General features: G+C 51.4%; 1 protein-coding gene across 7 annotated transcripts in view; it reads left to right on the top strand.

The window, feature by feature from the left end:
- The window catches only part of ANKRD11 (ankyrin repeat domain containing 11), a 159902-nt gene extending 143660 nt beyond the window's left edge, over positions 1–16242 (top strand). For all 7 annotated transcript variants that reach the window (XM_075039789.1, XM_075039792.1, XM_075039793.1 and 4 more), the window contains 8 exons: positions 747–950; positions 2840–2982; positions 3435–3582; positions 4418–11151; positions 12454–12552; positions 12659–12802; positions 13918–14010; positions 14951–16242. In XM_075039789.1, the coding sequence (XP_074895890.1) occupies positions 747–950; positions 2840–2982; positions 3435–3582; positions 4418–11151; positions 12454–12552; positions 12659–12802; positions 13918–14010; positions 14951–15136 (7751 nt within the window). In that variant the 3' untranslated portion in view covers positions 15137–16242. The remainder of the gene's footprint in view (positions 1–746; positions 951–2839; positions 2983–3434; positions 3583–4417; positions 11152–12453; positions 12553–12658; positions 12803–13917; positions 14011–14950) is intronic.
- The last annotated feature ends 2687 nt before the right edge of the window (positions 16243–18929 follow it).

Here is an 18929-nt window from a genome sequence, read left to right on the forward strand (position 1 = left end):
ACTCAGTAAAGGAGCATTGTGAATAAAAGTTAAAAGTATCATCCCTCTCTGGGTTTTTTAATGTTTCTTCTTGTGGAGTGGGATAAGACATGTAACCACTGGAACTGTAACTTGAGATGCAGAGCAGCTGGAATGTGTTTGCCATGGATTTTGTATTTTAGTAATTTTTATCTGTTGCATACATGACCCCCAGGGTTTTTAGAGGCACTGTGCTATCTGTATGCGCACATCTGCATCCTACACACAAACGTTGCGGCCTTTAGCCATATATTTTGTTGTTCTTAACACCAATCTAGCTGCTTATGTTGCTATTACTTAGGGGGGAAAAAAGGCAAAGAGCTGTGTAGTCTTCGGAGCGTTCAGATGCTCTCCCAGGAAATGCGCAGTCTCCTCCCAAGGCTGTCAGACCTCACATGTACTTGGTAAAAGGCCATTTCCCTTAGGAAATGAGGTTTTAGGGTAAGGAGCTGCATTGTCTGCTCCTAAATCATGGGATCGCCTACAGTCTTTGCAAGGACTGCAGTTCTCTCCAGTGGGCTTTGGCAGCCTGCAATTAGTATCTGCATTATACACACAGAGGCTTTCCTCTGTCTTCACATCAACTTCAAGAGATTCAGTTGTCTCTCGGTGCCTTGTGGTGAGCGTTTTGGGGGAGACGCGAGATGAAACGTGTTGCAAGAGCTCCCTCTAAGGGTGTAGGGCTTCCTTTGAATTGCGGTTCTTGACTGTTTCTCTCCTCCGTGCAGTTGACACAACACCAAAGCATCCCTCTCAGTCTACAGTTTGTCAGAAGGGAACTCCTAACTCTGCCTCCAAAACCAAAGATAAAGTAAATAAGAGAAACGAGCGAGGAGAGACTCGGCTGCATCGAGCTGCCATCCGAGGAGATGCCCGGCGCATCAAGGAGCTCATTATCGAGGGTGCAGATGTCAATGTGAAGGACTTTGCAGGTAACCAGCCCGCTGGCAGTACCGGCAGGGCAGCCCACGGATCCAAACCTTTTCCAACCTCGTTGCATGTTCCACCTCCAAGAATGGCTCCCACCAGAGAAAATAGTTTCTTTATAACATGGATTTGCTACTTGTAAAGAGGGGATTAACCAAAAATAATGATTTTGCCCTTTGGGCAGAAAAAAGTCCTTTTAAAAAAAAAAACAACAAACAAAACAAAACCAACCTACTACGGATCTGCCAAAACAATAAATCCCGGAAAAGCATCAGTTTTCCTTGTTGGAGTTTGGGAGCTAAATTACCAGACTGTCCTGTCTGCTCTGAACATGCTCCTGCTCAGGACAGTGATGCTAGGCTGGGCTTGATCCGTAGCGATCCCTGGGGCTGCCGTGGCTCCACGCTCTGAAACTGCAGCTGGGACCCTCTGGTGTGTTTTCTTAAGCCCTTTCACATGGGTGCTGTCTTGGAAGTCTGGAGGGGGATTTGCAAAGGGAGGTGGGCTGTTTTAGCTCTTTTTTTACTTAAAATGTAAGAAATTATGTGCACAAAAATACTGAAAAGAGTGGGTTTGTAAAATCTTTACTCCAGAGTTGAATGGCTGATGCCTGCAGCGTTCTGGGGTTTGTTTTTAAGTACCGAACGTGGGGGTGCCGCTGACGAGGAGCAGTGCAAATGTGACGGGCGAGGTCAGGCTCCCAGCTGCGCCAGCCGGGCACCCGAATTAGAGGAAACACTGACTGTCCTGAGCCTCAGTTGAGAAGTAGCATCACCACCTCCTCCTCCTCGGCAGCACTGCCAAGCTCCTGCTTCTGGTGGTGGGAGTGGGGAAAGGAGCCTGGGTGTGGGGCTGTGGCCGCAAACGAGCCTGGGATGGGAACGACCCCGAGTCCTGCAGCGAGAAGGCAGCCGTGAGATGATGAACAGTGCTGTTCATGCACGCTCGTACCAACGATGGGGCTAAATTAGCGTGAGGCAGCCTGCCTTCCAGCACGTCCAAGAGCTTGACTTTGCTCTTTGCTCTTCTCTTTGCACGATTTTAGGACTATAAATAGATATGCATGTTCCTCTGCCTGTATGATTAATATCAGTGCTAGACTGAACTATCAGTTGTGATTAATTCTGGTCCCAGGTGCCCCTTTTTAATGCTGCAAGTGAAGGTAACAGAATGAGCTCCCACGACACTATCAGCAAAATACCGAAAGAGCCACGCGCATTTGCTGGGAAACTTCAAAACAGTTTCTGCTTAAAAATAGTCTGTTTGAACATGATAAAATATTTCATTCTGTGTTCTTCGGAAGTTTGTTTGAGAACTAGAGCCACTGTTACTGTGGAGACCTGCTGTTTGGTTTCTCCCCGAGCCAGGGGCCTGTTTTGCAGTGGCATGGCTGCTTGCTTTGGAGAGCACACAAAAAATATTTGTGAGGTCTGTGTGGGGGATGTTTCAGAGCGATGTCTGCAGTTCAGAGCTCAGTCCTGATCTGGGCAGCAGTGTTTCCCTTACAGAGGAGTTGGAATGAGAAAAGATTTGAGAACTGACTTCCACACGGCATCAGCAATTCTCTTAATTTCCTACACAAAACTTTGCCTTTCCGTTTCCTGGGGCTCTGTCCGTTCTGGCACATGATCTGTCTGTAGCATGTTCCATGACCAGAGGGAAAAGTGGGATTGATTCAACTACTGCCTGGTTGGAGTAGCAAAGCAGAGCTACAGGTTTCTTCCTGCTGTGCCATGGGGAGCTGGGCAAACGAGACCATCTTCTTGGCTGTCAGAGCCACAGACCCCTCGACACAGCGGCACCTGCAGCGTCTGTGGATGGAGGTTACTTGTCACTGTCTCTGACTTTCTCCATGAAGGTGATATCCGTGTTCTAAGTGTCCCTTTGCTTGCAGGCTGGACGGCGTTGCATGAGGCATGCAACCGGGGTTATTACGACGTTGCAAAGCAGTTGCTTGCTGCGGGTGCCGAAGTCAACACAAAGGGGTTGGATGACGACACCCCGCTGCATGATGCAGCGAATAACGGGCACTTCAAGGTTGGTTTTTGCTGGATTTCGTAGCTGTGTTTTTAATGACTTTTTTTCCTTCGTGCTTCAAGCAGCCGACTGTGCAAATACAGAGATTTTGGTTATTTTATTATTATTTGTTGCTGATAGCCATGTAGGTGGCAAGAATTTTCCTGCTCCAGTGCTGTTGAGTGTTTTACTTGGTTTTCCCCTGTGCAGGGGATAGTTCATTCTTCTTCTTCTTCTGGAGTCGGGGAGGGAGCATGGCTTTGTGTCTTGTTCTTCTCCCTTCTTTCCTGCCCACGTTGGTTCCTGTTGCTGGTTTTTGTCTCCTTTCTTATTGATGACTGTTAGTGCCATAAGGCGTGTCCTGAGGATAGACTACTTGAGGACATTCCCCTTTTAGTTACATATGAAAGTTGTACAAAAACCCTGGAGTTGAAACATCATGAACATCTTCAAGTCTCAATTTCTGTTTTCAGGTGGTGAAATTGTTGTTACATTATGGAGGGAATCCTCATCAAAGCAACAGGAAGGGCGAGACACCTTTAAAAGTAGCTAATTCTCCCACCATGGTGAATCTGCTCCTGGGAAAGACTACATACCCCTCCAGCGAAGAAAGCTCAACAGGTGAGATTGAACTTTATGTGAACATGGGAGTGATGTTTGTGGCCTGCAGCTATCTGTTAATACAGAGACGTTAAGAGGACAGTGAAGTTAAACTCTTGTCAGAATATCTGCACGCTGCTGCCACGGTCAGGAGTCCATCTGTAGCTGTAACCCAAATTCAGACAACATAACTACCAGCCTTTAGCTCCGGGAGCTCTAGCTGTTTGCCCTGGAAGCCTACGTTGAGATCACTTGCCTGGTGCAATCGAGATGTAGGATTGGAAGCCAATTGCAGGTAAATGGATGTCTTGCCTTTAAAATGTGGGTAATATTCCAGCTCGTGCATAGAGAGGAGGAGGTTTGCGTGCACGTCGTGTATTCCCGTCCCTCCCCAGTTGGAGGGCACAGCGCTCGGCTGTACCAGTGCTGACGTTTCAGGTTGTGCTCCCGGGCTGTCCCTCAGCCTGTCCCATGAGTGACACTATTGTGGCTGTGCCAGGTGGGAAACGCTGCAGGTTTTAATTAGTGCTAATTAGAGTTCCAGTCTTATGGGGAGTCTTGACCTATGCTGTGTATGAGTGTGCAGTCATAACCCTGTTAAAAAGTTCTTCTCTTGATACACCCAGGATGTTGTTTGGAGGAATGCCCTATGCAGGTTTGAGATTGGATAGCTATTCCTTTCTAAAAGCTCTCCCAGCCTGGCATTTTGAGCTTTCAGCTGCAAACTTAGCAAAGGCTGGGTGAGGCAAGAGGGCAGCAGGGCCGTTCTCAGGGGTTCACGTTTGCAGCAGACTGATGATGTTCCCTCCCTGAAACCCCTCGCAGCCCTTAACACGTTGTTCTTCTCTCTCTGCAGAGACCTCAGAAGAGGAGGATGCCCCTTCCTTCGCTCCCTCCAGCTCTGTTGATGGCAATAACACAGACTCAGAGTTTGAGAAGGGTTTGAAGCACAAGCCCAAGGCCCAGGAGCCCCCCAAAACCATCACGCCGGTGAAGGATGAGTATGAATTTGATGAGGACGATGAGCAGGACCGGGTCCCGCCAGTCGATGACAAACATTTGCTGAAAAAGGATTACAGAAAAGAGACTAAAGCAAACAGTTTCATTTCCATACCCAAAATGGAAGTGAAAACTTATACTAAAAATAACACAATTACACCAAAGAAAGCTGCCCACCGCATCCTGTCGGACAGCTCGGACGAGGAGGAGACCAGCGTTGCTGTGGGGACGGGGGAGAAGCTCCGACTTTCGACCCACTCGATATTGCCCAGCAGCAAGATTCGGGAGCCCGCCAGCACAAAGCCGCAGAAGGAGAAAAGCAAAGTAAAAAAGAAGCGGAAGAAGGAGACGAAAAGCAAAGAGGTTCGGTTTGGCAAAAAAAATGACAAATTTTGTTCCTCTGAATCAGAGAGTGAAAACGTGGAGAGTGAGGAGGATGATAGAGACTCTCTTCAGAGCTCTAGCTGTGTAAAGGACTCCAGGCTAGTGCTAAAGGAATCCTCCTTGTTTAACTCTCTGTCTGCCTCATCGACCTCTTCTCATGGGAGTTTAGCATCCCAGAAACATAATCCTAATCTTACAGAACAGCACTCCAAGCACTGGAGGACGGACAATTGGAAAACCATATCTTCTCCAGCTTGGTCAGATGTCAGTTCCTTATCGGACTCCACCAGGACGAGACTGACGAGCGAGTCAGACTACTCGTCCGAGGACTCGAGCTTAGAGTCACTAAAGCCAGTCAGGAAGAAACCAGAGCACAAAAAGAAAAACACCCCACACAACACTGTTTCTGAGAAAAAGAATTCATTCCATAGCAATGTGGATGGAGCAATTCCAAAGCTGGACAAGGAGGGGAAGGTTGTTAAAAAGCATAAAACAAAACACAAACATAAAAACAAGGAGAAGGGGCAGTGTCCCATCAGCCAAGACATTAAAATAATCAAAACATTTTCTTTTGAGTTTGAGGACTCTAAACAAAAGCCTGAGAAAGGCTTGATAGTAGAGACAGAAAATCCAGTCGAAAACAAGTTGAAAGTGTTAAAGCATGAGCGAGAACACAGTAAGAAGGAGGAAAAACTCCCCAAAGGTAAAGTGGAGGAGAAGGAATGGTTGTTTAAAGATGAGACTGGAAAATCCTCAAAAGAGGAGAAATCTTTAAGAAAAGTCAAAGATGGTAGTAAAGACATGAGCAAATCCTTCAGAGAAGGATTGAGTAAATCAGAAAAAGAGAAACCTGTAAAAGAGAAGTCTCCCAAAGAGGAGAAGCCGAGAATACACAAGGAGGAGAGAAAGAAGAAGTCAAAGGACAAGCAGTCAAAATCTGAAAAGAAGAATGAGCTGAAGGAGGAGAAGGTTTCTAAATTAGAGAAAGAAAAATCCTTCAAGGAAGAGAAAGAAAAATGCAAAAAAGAAAAACTTTACAGGGAAGAGTCTGGGTTTGATGAGTTTAATAACAAAAACCAATTTCCCGAAAGTGAGGACACGAAGTTCAGCCTTTCGGATGATCAGCAAGAGAGGTGGTTTTCAGACTTGTCTTCTGATTCATCCTTCGATTTCAAAGGTGAAGATAGCTGGGATTCTCCAGTAACAGATTTCAGGGAGATTAAAAATGACACCGTGGCAAAACTAATCATAGAACCCATGAAAGAGGAAATTAAAGACAAGAAAAAGGAGAATAAAACAAAAGAGAAGAAGGAATACAACGAGAAACGTAATGAAAAGGACACTTTCTTAAAGAAGAAAGACAGGGACTATGTGGACAAAAGCTCCGAGAAGAAAAAGGACCAAACAGACAGACACAAAGTTACTCCTAGTTATTTGCCTGAAAAGGATAAGAAGAGGAAGGATTCTGCAGAGAGTGTCAAGGAGAGGAAGGAAAAAGATACAGGTGAAACCAACAAGGACAGAAAAGATTCCTCTGATGGCTCTAAAGATCGAAAAGATACCAAAACGAAGCAGGAGGAGCCCTATCGAGATGACTTTAAAGAATATGGCTGCGAAACGTTCTTCAAGGATAAGTCTGACCCCGAATTCAGTGGTAAAACTCTGGAGAGTTGGGAGAGGCACCATTCTGGAAAGGAAAAGGAGAAGAAAGATGCTCCTGATAAAGAAAAAAAAGAAAAAGTGAAGCCAGAAAAATACAAGGAAAAATCCAAAGAAGGCGACAAGGAGAAAAATGAAAAAGTTGCTCCTGAGAAAATCCTGAAAGACAAAGAACTAGACAAGAGTTTCAAAGAGAAAAAAGAAACTAAAGAGAAGTACAAAGACCTGCACAGCAAAGACAAAGAAAGGAAGAGTTCTTTTGACCAGGTTAAAGAGAAGAAAGAGAAAAACTTCTCCACAGATCGGGAGGACTTCTCCGAGAAAAAGGATGAGAAGAAAGGCAAGGAGAAAAGCTGGTACAGCATTGCAGACATCTTCACAGATGAAAGCGAAGACGAGAGGGATGATTACAGCTTGACTGGGTTCAAAGTCAGCGACTCTGCTGGGAGCGAAATGCATCGTCTGGACAGTCTGCAGGAGAAGGATGATGGTGCAGCTGCTGAGAAGGAGCTGTACCCCGACAAGCACCGCAAGTACTCCTCCGACCGGCAACATTCAGGAGAGAAACAGAAAGATAAGGACTCCAAGGAGAAGAAGAAGGACAAAGGAACATCGGAAGGGGGAAAAGAGAAGAAGGAGAAGAGTTCCTTTGAAAAACACAAAGAGAAGAAAGATAAAGACTCTACCGAGAAGTACAAGGACAGGAAAGACAGAACGTCCATAGATTCCACTCAAGAGAAGAAAAACAAGCAAAAGCTCCCAGAGAAGGCTGAAAAGAAACATGCCAATGACGACAAGGTGAAAAGCAAGCATAAGGAGAAGCCGGATAAAGAGCATTCCAAAGAGAAAAAGTCTTCGAAAGGAGGGGAGTCAGAGAAGAGCCTGCTGGAGAAATTGGAGGAGGAGGCTCTGAATGACTATAGAGATGACTCCAATGACAAAATCAGTGAGATCTCTTCTGACAGCTTCACAGATCGAGGACAAGATCCAGGACTGACCAGCCTCTTTGAGTCTTCTAACCTTTCTCTTACTGACGCTGCTGAAGAAAAGTTTAAGGACTCTCTCCCTTTACCCTGCTTGCAGGACAAACTCAAGGAGAAGGAGAGACACAGACATTCTTCATCTTCGTCAAAGAAAAGTCACGAGAAGGAAAAAGCAAAGAAGGAGAAGACTGAGAAAAAGGAGAAAACAGAAGAATTCAAAGACTCCAGCAGCAGAAAGGATTCCACTCATTATGAAAAAGATTTCTCTGTGGATGGGGAGGCTTTTAGCAGTTCCTACAACATGAAGGCAGAGCCTGATGAGGAACCAGAGAAAAGCATTGATTACTTATTTTCTGAAAAGAAAGATAAAAATGATTCTGAAAGAGAGCTGTCAAAGAAGGCGGAAAAAGAAAAGACTTACGGTTCCAGCACCATCAGCACAGTTAAAGAGAAAAAGAAGCGAGATAAACACAAGGAAAAATGGAAGGAGGAAAAGGAAAAGCATAGAGACAAACATGCAGATGGTTTCTTTAAACATCACAAAGACGAGCCAAAGTCAACGCTTAAAGACAAGGACAATCCTCAAGTTACCACCTTTAAAGATAAATCAAAGGAGGACAACCTCAAATTCGGCGAAACCAAACTGAAGGAGAAGCTGAAGGAGAACCAAGAGAAAGACAAATCGGAATCAATAAAAATAAGCAACGGGAATGAAAAAATAACCCTTTCCAAAGACAGCGGCAAGAAAGATGCCAGGCCAAGGGAGAAACTTCTGGGAGACGGTGATTTGATGATGACCAGCTTTGAGAGGATGCTGAGCCAGAAAGACCTGGAAATCGAGGAGCGCCACAAAAGGCACAAAGAGAGAATGAAGCAAATGGAGAAAATGAGGCACAGGTCCGGAGACCCCAAACTGAAGGACAAACTTAAAAGCTCAGAAGATGTGCGCAAGAGGAGTCTGGATCTGGCAACAAAGAAGCCGTTATCGTTGGATACTCAGCTCAAGGACAAGAAACTTAAGGAGTTGGGTCCACTGACTCCTATACTGTCACCTGAAAACAAGGCACAGCCTGCTGTTGGCACAGACTCTAAGGACTGGATAACGGGTCCTCAGCTGAAGGAAATCCTCCCGGCGTCTCCCAGGCCGGATCAGAACCGCCCGACAGGAGTCCCAACCCCGGCATCCGTCGTCTCTTGTCCAAGCTACGAGGAGGTGATGCAGACGCCCAGGACTCCTTCGTGCAGCAACGAAGACTACACAGACCTGATGTTTGAGTGCGCGGACTCACAGCACTCGCTGCCCATATCCACGATGTCCATGAACGCCTGTTCTCCATCTTTCTTCGACCGATACGCGAATGTTTCCAGTGGGCTCCCCGAAAATCCAAGTCAGACCCCGACTCGTACCATACCCTCCACGAACCTTTATCGTTCCATCTCAGTTGATATCAGAAGGGCACCTGAAGAAGAATTCAGTGTCGGAGATAAATTTTTCAGACAGCAAAGTGTCCCAGCAACATCAAATTATGACTCTCCAGTGCAGCATTTAATGGAGGAGAAAGCTCCCCTTCCTTCTGTTCCCGCTGAGAAGTTCCAGTGTTTATCTCCTGGGTATTACTCACCAGATTATGGGGTTTCATCACCAAAAGTGGAAGCTTTGCACTGCGCGCCAGGAGCTGTCAGCGGAGTCGCCCAGTCGCCTGAAAGTGTCTTTTCTGGTTTGCAAGCAAAATCCTCCCCTTCGCACAGAGATGAATTGCTGGCTCCTTCGGTAGAAAGTGCTCTTCCCCCCGACCTCGGCATGCCCTTGGATACCACGGAAGAGCAGCAAGCTACTGCCTCCATTATGCCACCAGAATCTACCTACTTACCACCAATTGAAGAAAACCATTTTAGTTCAGGTATGCCAGAACAAAACAATATAGACTGGGATAACCCTCCTTCCAGAAACCCTGACGCCGCCATTCCTCCCACCCTGATGGGTAACCCGGCAGAGCACTCTGTCAGCTGGTCCATGGGCTCAGAGCTTCTGATGAAATCTCCCCAAAGGTTTTCTGAGTCCCCTAAACCTCCGCTCTGTTCCCTAGAGCCGATTCATCCTACACCGGTAGCCTTCATTCCCACAGATACTTCCTACCCCGTTTCTCCCATATCTTACCCTCTGTCAGTGTCTGAACCAGGGCTCGATGAAGTCAAGGAGGATGCTGAGGAAGCAGTTCCAGGAGAAATAGCGAATGCCGAAGAGCAAGCTCCGTACATGTCCCCTACTAGGTTAGACACATTCTTCAATAACTGCAAGCCTCTTCCGGAAGAAGCACCTGAGATACCTCCAGAGCCTCCCTGTATGCCAGCAGAACCTCAGGCAGAAGTTGTTAGCACACCAGAAAACAACTATTTGGAAAACAACAACGCTGCACCTGCAAATACAGAGGAGGCGGTAACGTGGCCTGATCCCTTCACCAATACAGAAGATGACTTGGACCTTGGCCCCTTCTCGCTGCCAGAGCTGCCGCTCCAACCTAAGGATGTTGCAGAGACAGAGATGACCGAGGCAGAAGCCGTAGAAGAAAGCCCAGCAGCAGCTTCAGAAACAAGCGCTGGGATCGTTAAAGCGAGCGCATCCGTAATAGCGTCTGGTGAGCCGGAGGAGCCGCCGGCCATCCAGGCAACGGCCGTCCTGCCCGTGGAGACGGAGCCACAAGCAGAGGAGCAGAAACCAGAAGTGGTTGCACAAGAAGCCACCTCAGAAGCGCTGAACGTAGCTGAGGAAAAAGGAGCGGAGGACTCAGAAGCACAGATTTTCCAGCAGACCCCATCCGAATCTGCTCAGGCGGAGAGCAAAGAGGTGGAGGCCGTGCACGAAGACCTGTCGTCTTCTGGTGGGGTGGCAGAGAGCGGCTCCCAGGCCGGTCCCCCACCCGCGGCCACCGCCGAGGGCAGCGTTTCACAGGAGGGTGCTGCGGCACGCAGTGGGAGCCAAGTCCCTTCCTCCCAGGCAGACGCACCTCCGGGCAATGCTCAAGCAGAAATCGTTGAACCAGTACAAAAACCAGTAGCAGAAGCTCCCAAACCTCCCAAAATAGAAGAGATTCCTCAGCGGATTACAAGGAACCGGGCTCAGATGCTCGCCAACCAAAACAAGCAGAACGCCGCCTCTTCTGAGAAGGAATTTCCTCCCGTTTCTGCGCCCGCCACACGTGCCAAAGGCCGCATTACAGAGGAGGACGATTCCCAGGCTCAGCACCCGCGCAAGCGCCGGTTCCAGCGCTCCAACCAGCAGCTGCAGCAGCAGATCAACACGTCCACCCAGCAGACGAGGGAGATGATACAGCAAACACTGGCAGCTATCGTAGATGCTATAAAACTGGACGACATTGAACCTTATCACAGTGACAGGTCCAACCCCTACTTCGAGTACCTCCAGATCAGGAAAAAGATTGAAGAGAAGCGGAAAATCCTCTGCTATATTACTCCCCAAGCTCCGCAGTGCTACGCTGAATATGTCACCTATACAGGCTCCTACCTGTTGGATGGCAAGCCTCTAAGCAAGCTCCATATTCCAGTGGTGAGTCACCTTCTCTCTTTAAACCACAGCATCAGGGACTGTCCCCTCCCTTGCTGCTACAAGCACAGCCCAGATTATCCCCTTATGCATCGTGAGCGCCCTTGCAATGCCAGCAGCACCCCAGCCATGGCTTTAGCCAGCTTTTAGAACGTGCTCATGACGACGAATCTAAGCCTTGGTAAGTGCATGGCTGCGTGATAAATGCATCCTCTGAGATGCTGTATTTTTGCAGAGAAGACCTTGGGCTGTGCTTAGGAACCTGAGATTTGTTCAGGCTTTAGAGCAAGTTTGTGTGAATTCACGGGATTTGAGGCTAGAAGGCAAAACTGCTTTGTACAAGCAGTATAGTAATGGATAATGAACCTGGAAGACCGTAGGAAAAAGATGGCTCTTAACTCCTGCCTTCATTTTCCCAAGCACCGATACTTGACTTGCCGATAGCACACACACTCCTTGGCAGTGGGATCTGCATTTCACTGCTGTGCTGCATGAATGGACTTGCTAATACAGATGCATCAATAAACTTAATGCTGCAGGCAGTAACTCCGGGATCCAGCCTGGAGGAGGAGGGTCGATACGACCGGCCACGTCAGGCTTCGTTCCCTGCTGCAGGCAGGGTGACGTACCCCGGTCTGCGGGTATTTCTGTTGCAGCGTAGTCCATGCGTGAGTTACTGTTTGCATGAGTTAATACATGCTTTGCCTGCCCCAGCACCGCAGTGGTTGTAGCCTGTGTTCTCATCTGCTTGTTCCTTCCTAGACTAACCCAGAGCCGCCTGCTCCTCTGTTCTGCAACTTGGGCTGTGCTCGAGGAGCGCCTTGCTCCCCAGGAAAGCGCAGGACAGATCAGGACACAGGCACCCTTCCTGGTGCGCAGACTGGCCTGCTCCCGGCAGTATTTCTCCAACAGTATCATCCCCTTTGTCAGACCCGCTCAGGCCCCTTTACCAACTGCCCTCGCAGCCCGTGGGGTGATTTAGGCTCCGGTTCTGCAGGCTGAGCTCGTCTCTCGGCACTGGACATCTCTTGCCCTGTTGTCTCACCCCTCGCTGTGGTCTGAGCACTGGCAGGACGTTGTCCTTTGCCTCCTGAGGAAATAGGCAGATTTTCTCCTCCGGTGAGCTCCGTACGGCACCCCGCAGGGTGGCACCGACTCCCTCTCCGAGCCCTGGGCCAAGGTGCATTTCGGCTATGTGGCCGTGCCGCAGGCAGGGCCCTGCGTGGTGGGGGGAGCAGGCGGCCCCCGCGGGCTGTGCACCCACAGCGTTGCTGGCTTTAACCCTCCGCCGTCGTGTGCCCGCAGATCGCCCCACCGCCATCGCTCGCGGAGCCTCTGAAGGAGCTCTTCAAGCAGCAGGAAGCCGTCCGGGGAAAGCTGCGGCTCCAGCACAGCATAGAGCGGGTAAGGGAGCACTCCGGGGAAAGTCCTGCTGGGGAAGAGGTCCCGAATTTCCTCCGCTGGGGAGACTGAGGCTGCCACGCTCACTGCTTCGTTTGCTCTTCCTCAGGAGAAGCTCATCGTCTCCTGTGAGCAGGAGATTTTGAGAGTTCATTGTCGGGCAGCAAGGACTATTGCCAACCAGGCTGTGCCCTTCAGTGCCTGCACCATGCTGCTGGACTCCGAGGTCTATAATATGCCTCTAGAAAATCAGGTCAGTGCCTGTCTTGGTGGTGAAGAAGTGTCTCAGAGGTGCTGTGCAAGACCCCGAGGGAGACGGTGCTTTTCTGGACAGAGGGAGGGAGGGAGGGTTGTAGGCAGGAGTTACTAATGCTCTCCCTGCTCAGGTGCCTGTCACCCACCGCAGCACGCAGATGCAGGACATACTGCAGGAGCCCTCCCCAGCACGTCCCCAGGTTGCCTAATCTGACTCAGTTTCTGGTGTCGCACGTTCTGGGATACCCCACGTGCGTGCCGGGAAAGGAAATGCATCCAGGAACACAGGGACACAGGGAACATCGTGTCTCTTTAGGAGCAGAGATGACTCACATTTATCAGTGAGTCTCAGGATCCTCTGCATTTCTTCTTGATCAGGATCATCTGCACACTTGAAAGGTTTATTTTACTACACTCTGGGATATCTTTTCCTGTTGAAGGAAGGGGAGAGAGCCATTAAATTGATTTGTGTCTGAATAGTGGCTTTGAAAGAGACAGACTCTGTCTCACAGCCCACAAAAAATGGTCATTTCTTCCTTCGATTTCACGTCGTTCTGTGCTGGAGAAAGGGGAATCGTGTCCGGTTTCTGCAGCTGGTGGCCGTGCGGCTGCGCTGGTCCTGAGCCATCCCACCAGCACCCTCTGCAGCCCGCGCCCTGCAGCTGCCACCAGCCCAGCTTGCTCGAGGAAGCGTGCTGCTGCATTGCGGGAGGGATCCTGTGCAGAAGATGGGATCCTGGAATTTATTAATGACCTGGTGTATTGATCCAGGAGCCTTGATTTATCCCTCGGCATTTCCCAGCCAAGTGTCTGTGCTTCTACAGCGAAGGCGTCATGATCTTGGGCATGAGCTGAAGGAGACAGAGAGGCGCAAAGCAAAAATGGGGAGTGCGTGCATGCATGCATCTCTGTCTGAGGCTGAAGCCCCTGGCAAAGGGCTGCAAGAGCAGCAGGGAGCAGCGTGCTCTATTCTCCCTCCCTGCAGACACCTTTCTTGTTTCTGATGAGTGTGTACCCTAAGAGGGGTTTGAATATGGCCTGTTAGACCTGTGACTGCTTAAAGTAAAAAAAAAAAAGTTACCATGTAATTCTCTTTTGCTGTCTTTTGCATAGGGAGACGAAAACAAATCGGTCAGAGACCGCTTCAACGCGCGACAGTTCATTTCCTGGTTGCAAGACGTGGATGACAAGTATGATCGAATGAAGGTGAGAGGCGTGGGAGCCCCGGTGCTCCGGGCTGCCGCTGCAGCACGTGGGCAGCAGCAGGTCCTGCTGCTCTGCCTGCTGCCGGGAGGGTTTCCCCAAGAGGGGTCCCGGCTGTTGCTGTAGCCTGGAAGCTGCCTTTGTGGTTCCCAAAAATCTGGTGGGAGCAGATGTCCTGAGGTAGTCTGGGCAGCGTTACGCGATGGGGGACGCTTCTGTGCGTGGCACGGCGGAGAGGTGGGAGCCTCTGCGGGGAGTACGGGAGCGCAGTTGCCTCTCCTGGTTCCAAAAAGGGGGAAGGGAGACACGTTCTGCTTCGGGTTGTCTGGCTGGCTGTTACTCTGCTTCGTGCCATATGGTCTGGAGCTTTCTCGGTCAGTTAAACCCTCGGGGCCTACTCTTCGCCAGCAACACATGCCGCAGCAAGCTCAAAACCTATGGCAAACTTCAAGGTGGCAGGAGCCCGTGCAATGATTTTCCAGAGTGCTGTGCAGAGCTCTGGGTGGCAAACTGGCACAGTAGGGAGCGGGGACGATGGCGCTTTCAGCTGGTGACACGGAGGGAGTTGGCAGCTCCGACGAAGGGAGCCAGGGCCCTGCTCTCGGGCAGCCAAGGGCCACTGTGGGGGCCGATGGGGACTGTCTGCCGAGGCTGTCACCAGTGGGATCAGTGCTCTTGAGTGCTTACAAGCCTTTAAAAGCTGCCCCATGAGGCCCTTTTGGCTTTGCCCCTGCTCCTCCTGGAATTGGGCTCAGCAGACGTCCCAAGTCTATGTTTCTTCCTGCAAGGATGCGTGCGGCATCCCTCGCTCCATTTGCCGCTCTGCCCGCTGCGATGGCTGCAGGTCCCCTGCCTTGGCTAGGTGGGACGGGCAGCAGGAGCCGTTCCTGCCCTCTCCCGCTCACCCCTCATCTCTGCTTGTTTTTATTTTCCCCCGATCCAGACGTGCCTGCTCATGCGACAGCAACACGAAGCTGCCGCCTTGAACGCAGTGCAAAGGATGGAGTGGCAGCTGAAAGTGCAGGAGTTGGACCCCGCGGGGCACAAATCCCTCTGCGTGAACGAGGTGCCCTCGTTCTATGTGCCAATGGTCGACGTGAACGATGACTTTGTGCTCTTGCCGGCATGACAGTTCAAAACCAGGAGACATCACTGAAAACTGGCAAGGACGGGAGCCCTCCGAGGTCGGGCGGTCGAGCTCACATTCACCCTTACCGCTTGCTGATGAATCCCTGGTCAGAGGAGGAGGAAGCAGCTATCGGCAGAAAACAAAACAATAAGAAAAATAATTGCACTTTCTTCACAACGCGTCCCTCGCTTCCGGACTGACGGCAGCTCGGCCGGGCAGCGGGCCGGGGCGCATCTCCTTTCCAACCGGCTGCTGCGGCAGGGAGGCAGCCGGTCTGCGCGGGCAGCGAGCACTCACCGGCCAAGAGACTGGCAGAGGCGTGGAGGGAGGAGGCCAAGGACACCATTTGTGTGTTGCAGAAGCTGCTGAGCGGGGCCAGCAACCACGTGATTCATGTACTTGTGAACACCGTGATTTCCAGCTCTCTGTTTTCCACCGGTCGCGGATCTCCTCTCGGAGAAGCTGCAGTAGGAAACCATGGGGGGAGGGGGGGGTGTTTGAGTTTCTCGTTCCATCCTGGGTATGTCTAAAAAAAAAAAAAAACCAACAAAAAAACAAAAAAAAAAACCAACAAAAAAAACCACAAACAAAAACAATTAGAAACAAAAAAGACAGCGTCCAACTTGGGCAGACACGGCTCTGAAGGTGTGGACGGCTCCGGGCTGCGGAGGTGGGGTGCGCCCGCAGCGCCCCGCAGCAGCCGCTCGCCACCGTTTCGGGAGAGCAGAGGAGCCGCCTGCGCACCGTGCGCCGGGGCGGCACGGCCAGCGGCGGGCGGGGAAATGGTGACGCAGAGAAAGGACTTTGCCAACTGTGTTTTTAATGGAGTAAAATCCATGTGGTTTATATATTTTTTTCCTTTAATCTTGGGCATTTCGTTTCTCTTTCTGAGAACATAACTTGAAAACACTACAGAGCCAATACTCATATAAAGAAAAATTGTATCCCATAAATGCTGTACAGTTTTTATATACATTAACAATGTACTTTTGCTGCCTTCTAGATAATTTATTTTGCAACACATTACTGCACAGTTGTAAATAACTTATGTACTGTAACATCACTTTCAGTTATGTGTAAAGAAATAAATAAATTAATTAAAATTATCTTTGTATGTATAGTTCACCCTAGGCAGCACTTTCCCTGTCAAGGAAAAAATAAGAGCCAGGACGGTGTGCAGCGTTACTTGGAAGCCCGTCTGACGCACTCAGGTACGCAAGGGGAGTCTGACCCACAGTCTGTACTGCGGGGTTCTCTGGATGGTGACCTGATTTTTAACACCACGTTGTTTTTCTCCTCTTTTCCCTGCCCCTTTGTGTTCGGTGGAATTGGAAACCTGGCGGTGCTGACCCTGCAGCTGTGCCAACCCTGCAGCCGGTTGTGATGGGGGGGGACTGTGGGGAGAGGGGAAGCCCCCCTGTGCCACGTGCCAACTGGGGGCACAGAGTGACGCGAAGAACGATGTTTGGGCTCGGGCTGGTGAGTTTGATGGACCCCGTAGGGGCTGCGAATCGAGGAGCTGATGTTTTGGGGTTGCGAAGTTTGGACAAGGACGGGTGGAGCCCAGCGCTGCCCTGGGGTTGCAGGTCGTCGTGCTGGGGCATCGGTACTCGGTGCTTTCTGGATCAAGAGGCCGGTTGCTGGTCGGGCAGGCAGGGGAATGGCTTCTTGGCAGCTGGGACGGCGCTGCCAGCGTGAGCTGGAGCCCAGGAGCCTGCGGCAGGGCTTGCGGCCAGCGGTGCTTCGTGCTGGTGTCCTGTTGCCCCATGTCCTTGGGGATGGGTGCCTAGACGGGCCCCTGGGGTGCTGTGCTCCCAGCCGCCTCCTTTTTCTTCTTTCCTTCTTTTTAATACTGAACCTCAGAAATTGGTCGTGTGGATCGCTGCTACCCCGTGGGCTGAATTCACCCTCGCTCCTGGGGCTGGTGAGGACGGTGCCGTGCAGCACGTGGTGCTCCCGGCTGTGCCAGTCCTGCGCCTGGCTGGGAGTCTCTGCCGGGGCTGCTCTGTGGTGGGAAGGAGCCACCGGTTTGGCGATGCCCGACTTGGTTTTGGGTTGGGTGCCAGCTCTTCCTGCCACCGTCCTGCCGCTGCGTGCCAGCACCGTGGCCTCTTCTGCGGGGGGATTGCGTTGGACGTGCAGCTCTTGTTGGAGCCGTAACCCAGCCCAGGCTTAATGAAGTTGGCAAAGTCGATCCTCAAGCACAAGCTCGCAGGGACGTGGGTGGAGAGAGATTCAAGTGCCTCTTCTAAGACCTCTGTGCCTTCCTTGTACCGGCTGCCCAACCTTTCCTGGCTGGCACAGCCGGCGCAAGGGGCTGGTCCCTGTGGACGCTTGCTGTCGGTGCCTGGTTTTCCTGCATTTTCTGCTTGGTTTTGCCAGGTGCACATGCTGGTTGAATGTCTCAGCTGCCGCTTTTGGAAGCGGAGAGGTTATAAATGCGATTTGGCTCCTCTTCCTCTGCTGGCGCCGCTTGGCTGGGGGGACCGGAGGCGACCCGCTGAATTCACGACCCCTTTTCAGCCCCATTCGCCTCTTTTGGCAGCGCGGGCTCTTGCTCGGCCCGGGCAGCCCCACGCATGCAATGCTCTGCAGCCACGGTGGCCTCGGTGGAGCACAGGCTCACGCTGCCGGCATCTGGGCAGCCACGCAGGTCCCCAGCAGAAGAACACCCACCCCGCTGGGACGCCTCCGCACCCGGCTCCCCCCCCTCGCTGCCACCACCTTTGCAGCCGGTTGAGGAATTTTCCACGATCCTCACGCCGGGGACCTCGAGGGTTTCACTCCACCAAGTCGTAGCGGCTTTGTAAGAGCCGGGGCAGCGGGGGGGTGTCCTGCCTTCCCCTGCCCGACCCCCAGCTCCTGCCTCGGCTCCACGAGCCTGTTGCCGGACCAGCAGCCGCAGCGGTGACCGGTGCTCACCGCAGGCAGAGCAGGACGGGCAGTTTCTCGCAGCGGCCATGCCCTGGCGGCAGCCAGGGTGGATTTTTCCCCCTCCCATCCTTGCCTGGGGTTGGGGTGGGCGACCGGTGCAAGCGCCAGGGCTGGGGGGGGCTGCTTCTGCTTCGGGGGTGTCATTTGACAACACAAGAAAGCAGCCACAAGTAACGCTGATTAACTAATTTCCATCCCTGCTCTTTTCTTGTGTTAAATAACCATAAATTAAATCATTGTGAGCACGGAGAGACCTTTCATCAGCCGGGTAAAGCAAGAAAAGTCCCGTACTCTGTTCTGACCTCAGTGCTGGGAGGTTCGGGAGTCCCCAGGGGTAAGTTTTCCTCCCGGTGCCGCTCCTCCCGGCCACGGACGTAGGTGCAGATCCGTCCCAGGTCCCACCTTTCTCTTCTTGGCGCTGGTCGGACTCCAGCGGTGGCGCATGGGCCGAGCAGCGGCGAGGCCGCCTGGTCTGCAACGCGCCGATGTCGGGTTTTTTTACGCCGTCGTTTATTGCGGACGCGGTGCCGGGCACCGAGGGTCCTGCTCCGCCGCGGCACCCTCGGCCTTTCGGCTGTACGACTTCCCGCGGAGGGAGGTAAAAAGCGAACGCGGGTGGGATTTTGCAGATGGGATGTTTCTACCGTTGCGTGGGCAGAGCCGAGCGCCCGAGCGATGCTGTTGTCCCTCGGAGAGAACGTTTGTAAATAAATTTTAAAAAGGAGGAGAAAAAACCCCAAAACTTTTTTGCAACTCGGCTGCTTCGTTGGCTCTTCCCAGGGGCTCGCTGCGGTGCTGGGTGCAAGCGGGGGGCTCTGACCAGTTCCCTTCCCGGGGGGGGCAGACCCCAACAGCCCCC

The sequence above is a fragment of the Buteo buteo genome, chromosome 11 (assembly GCF_964188355.1).
Source record: "Buteo buteo chromosome 11, bButBut1.hap1.1, whole genome shotgun sequence".
Taxonomy (NCBI): Eukaryota; Metazoa; Chordata; class Aves; order Accipitriformes; family Accipitridae; genus Buteo; species Buteo buteo.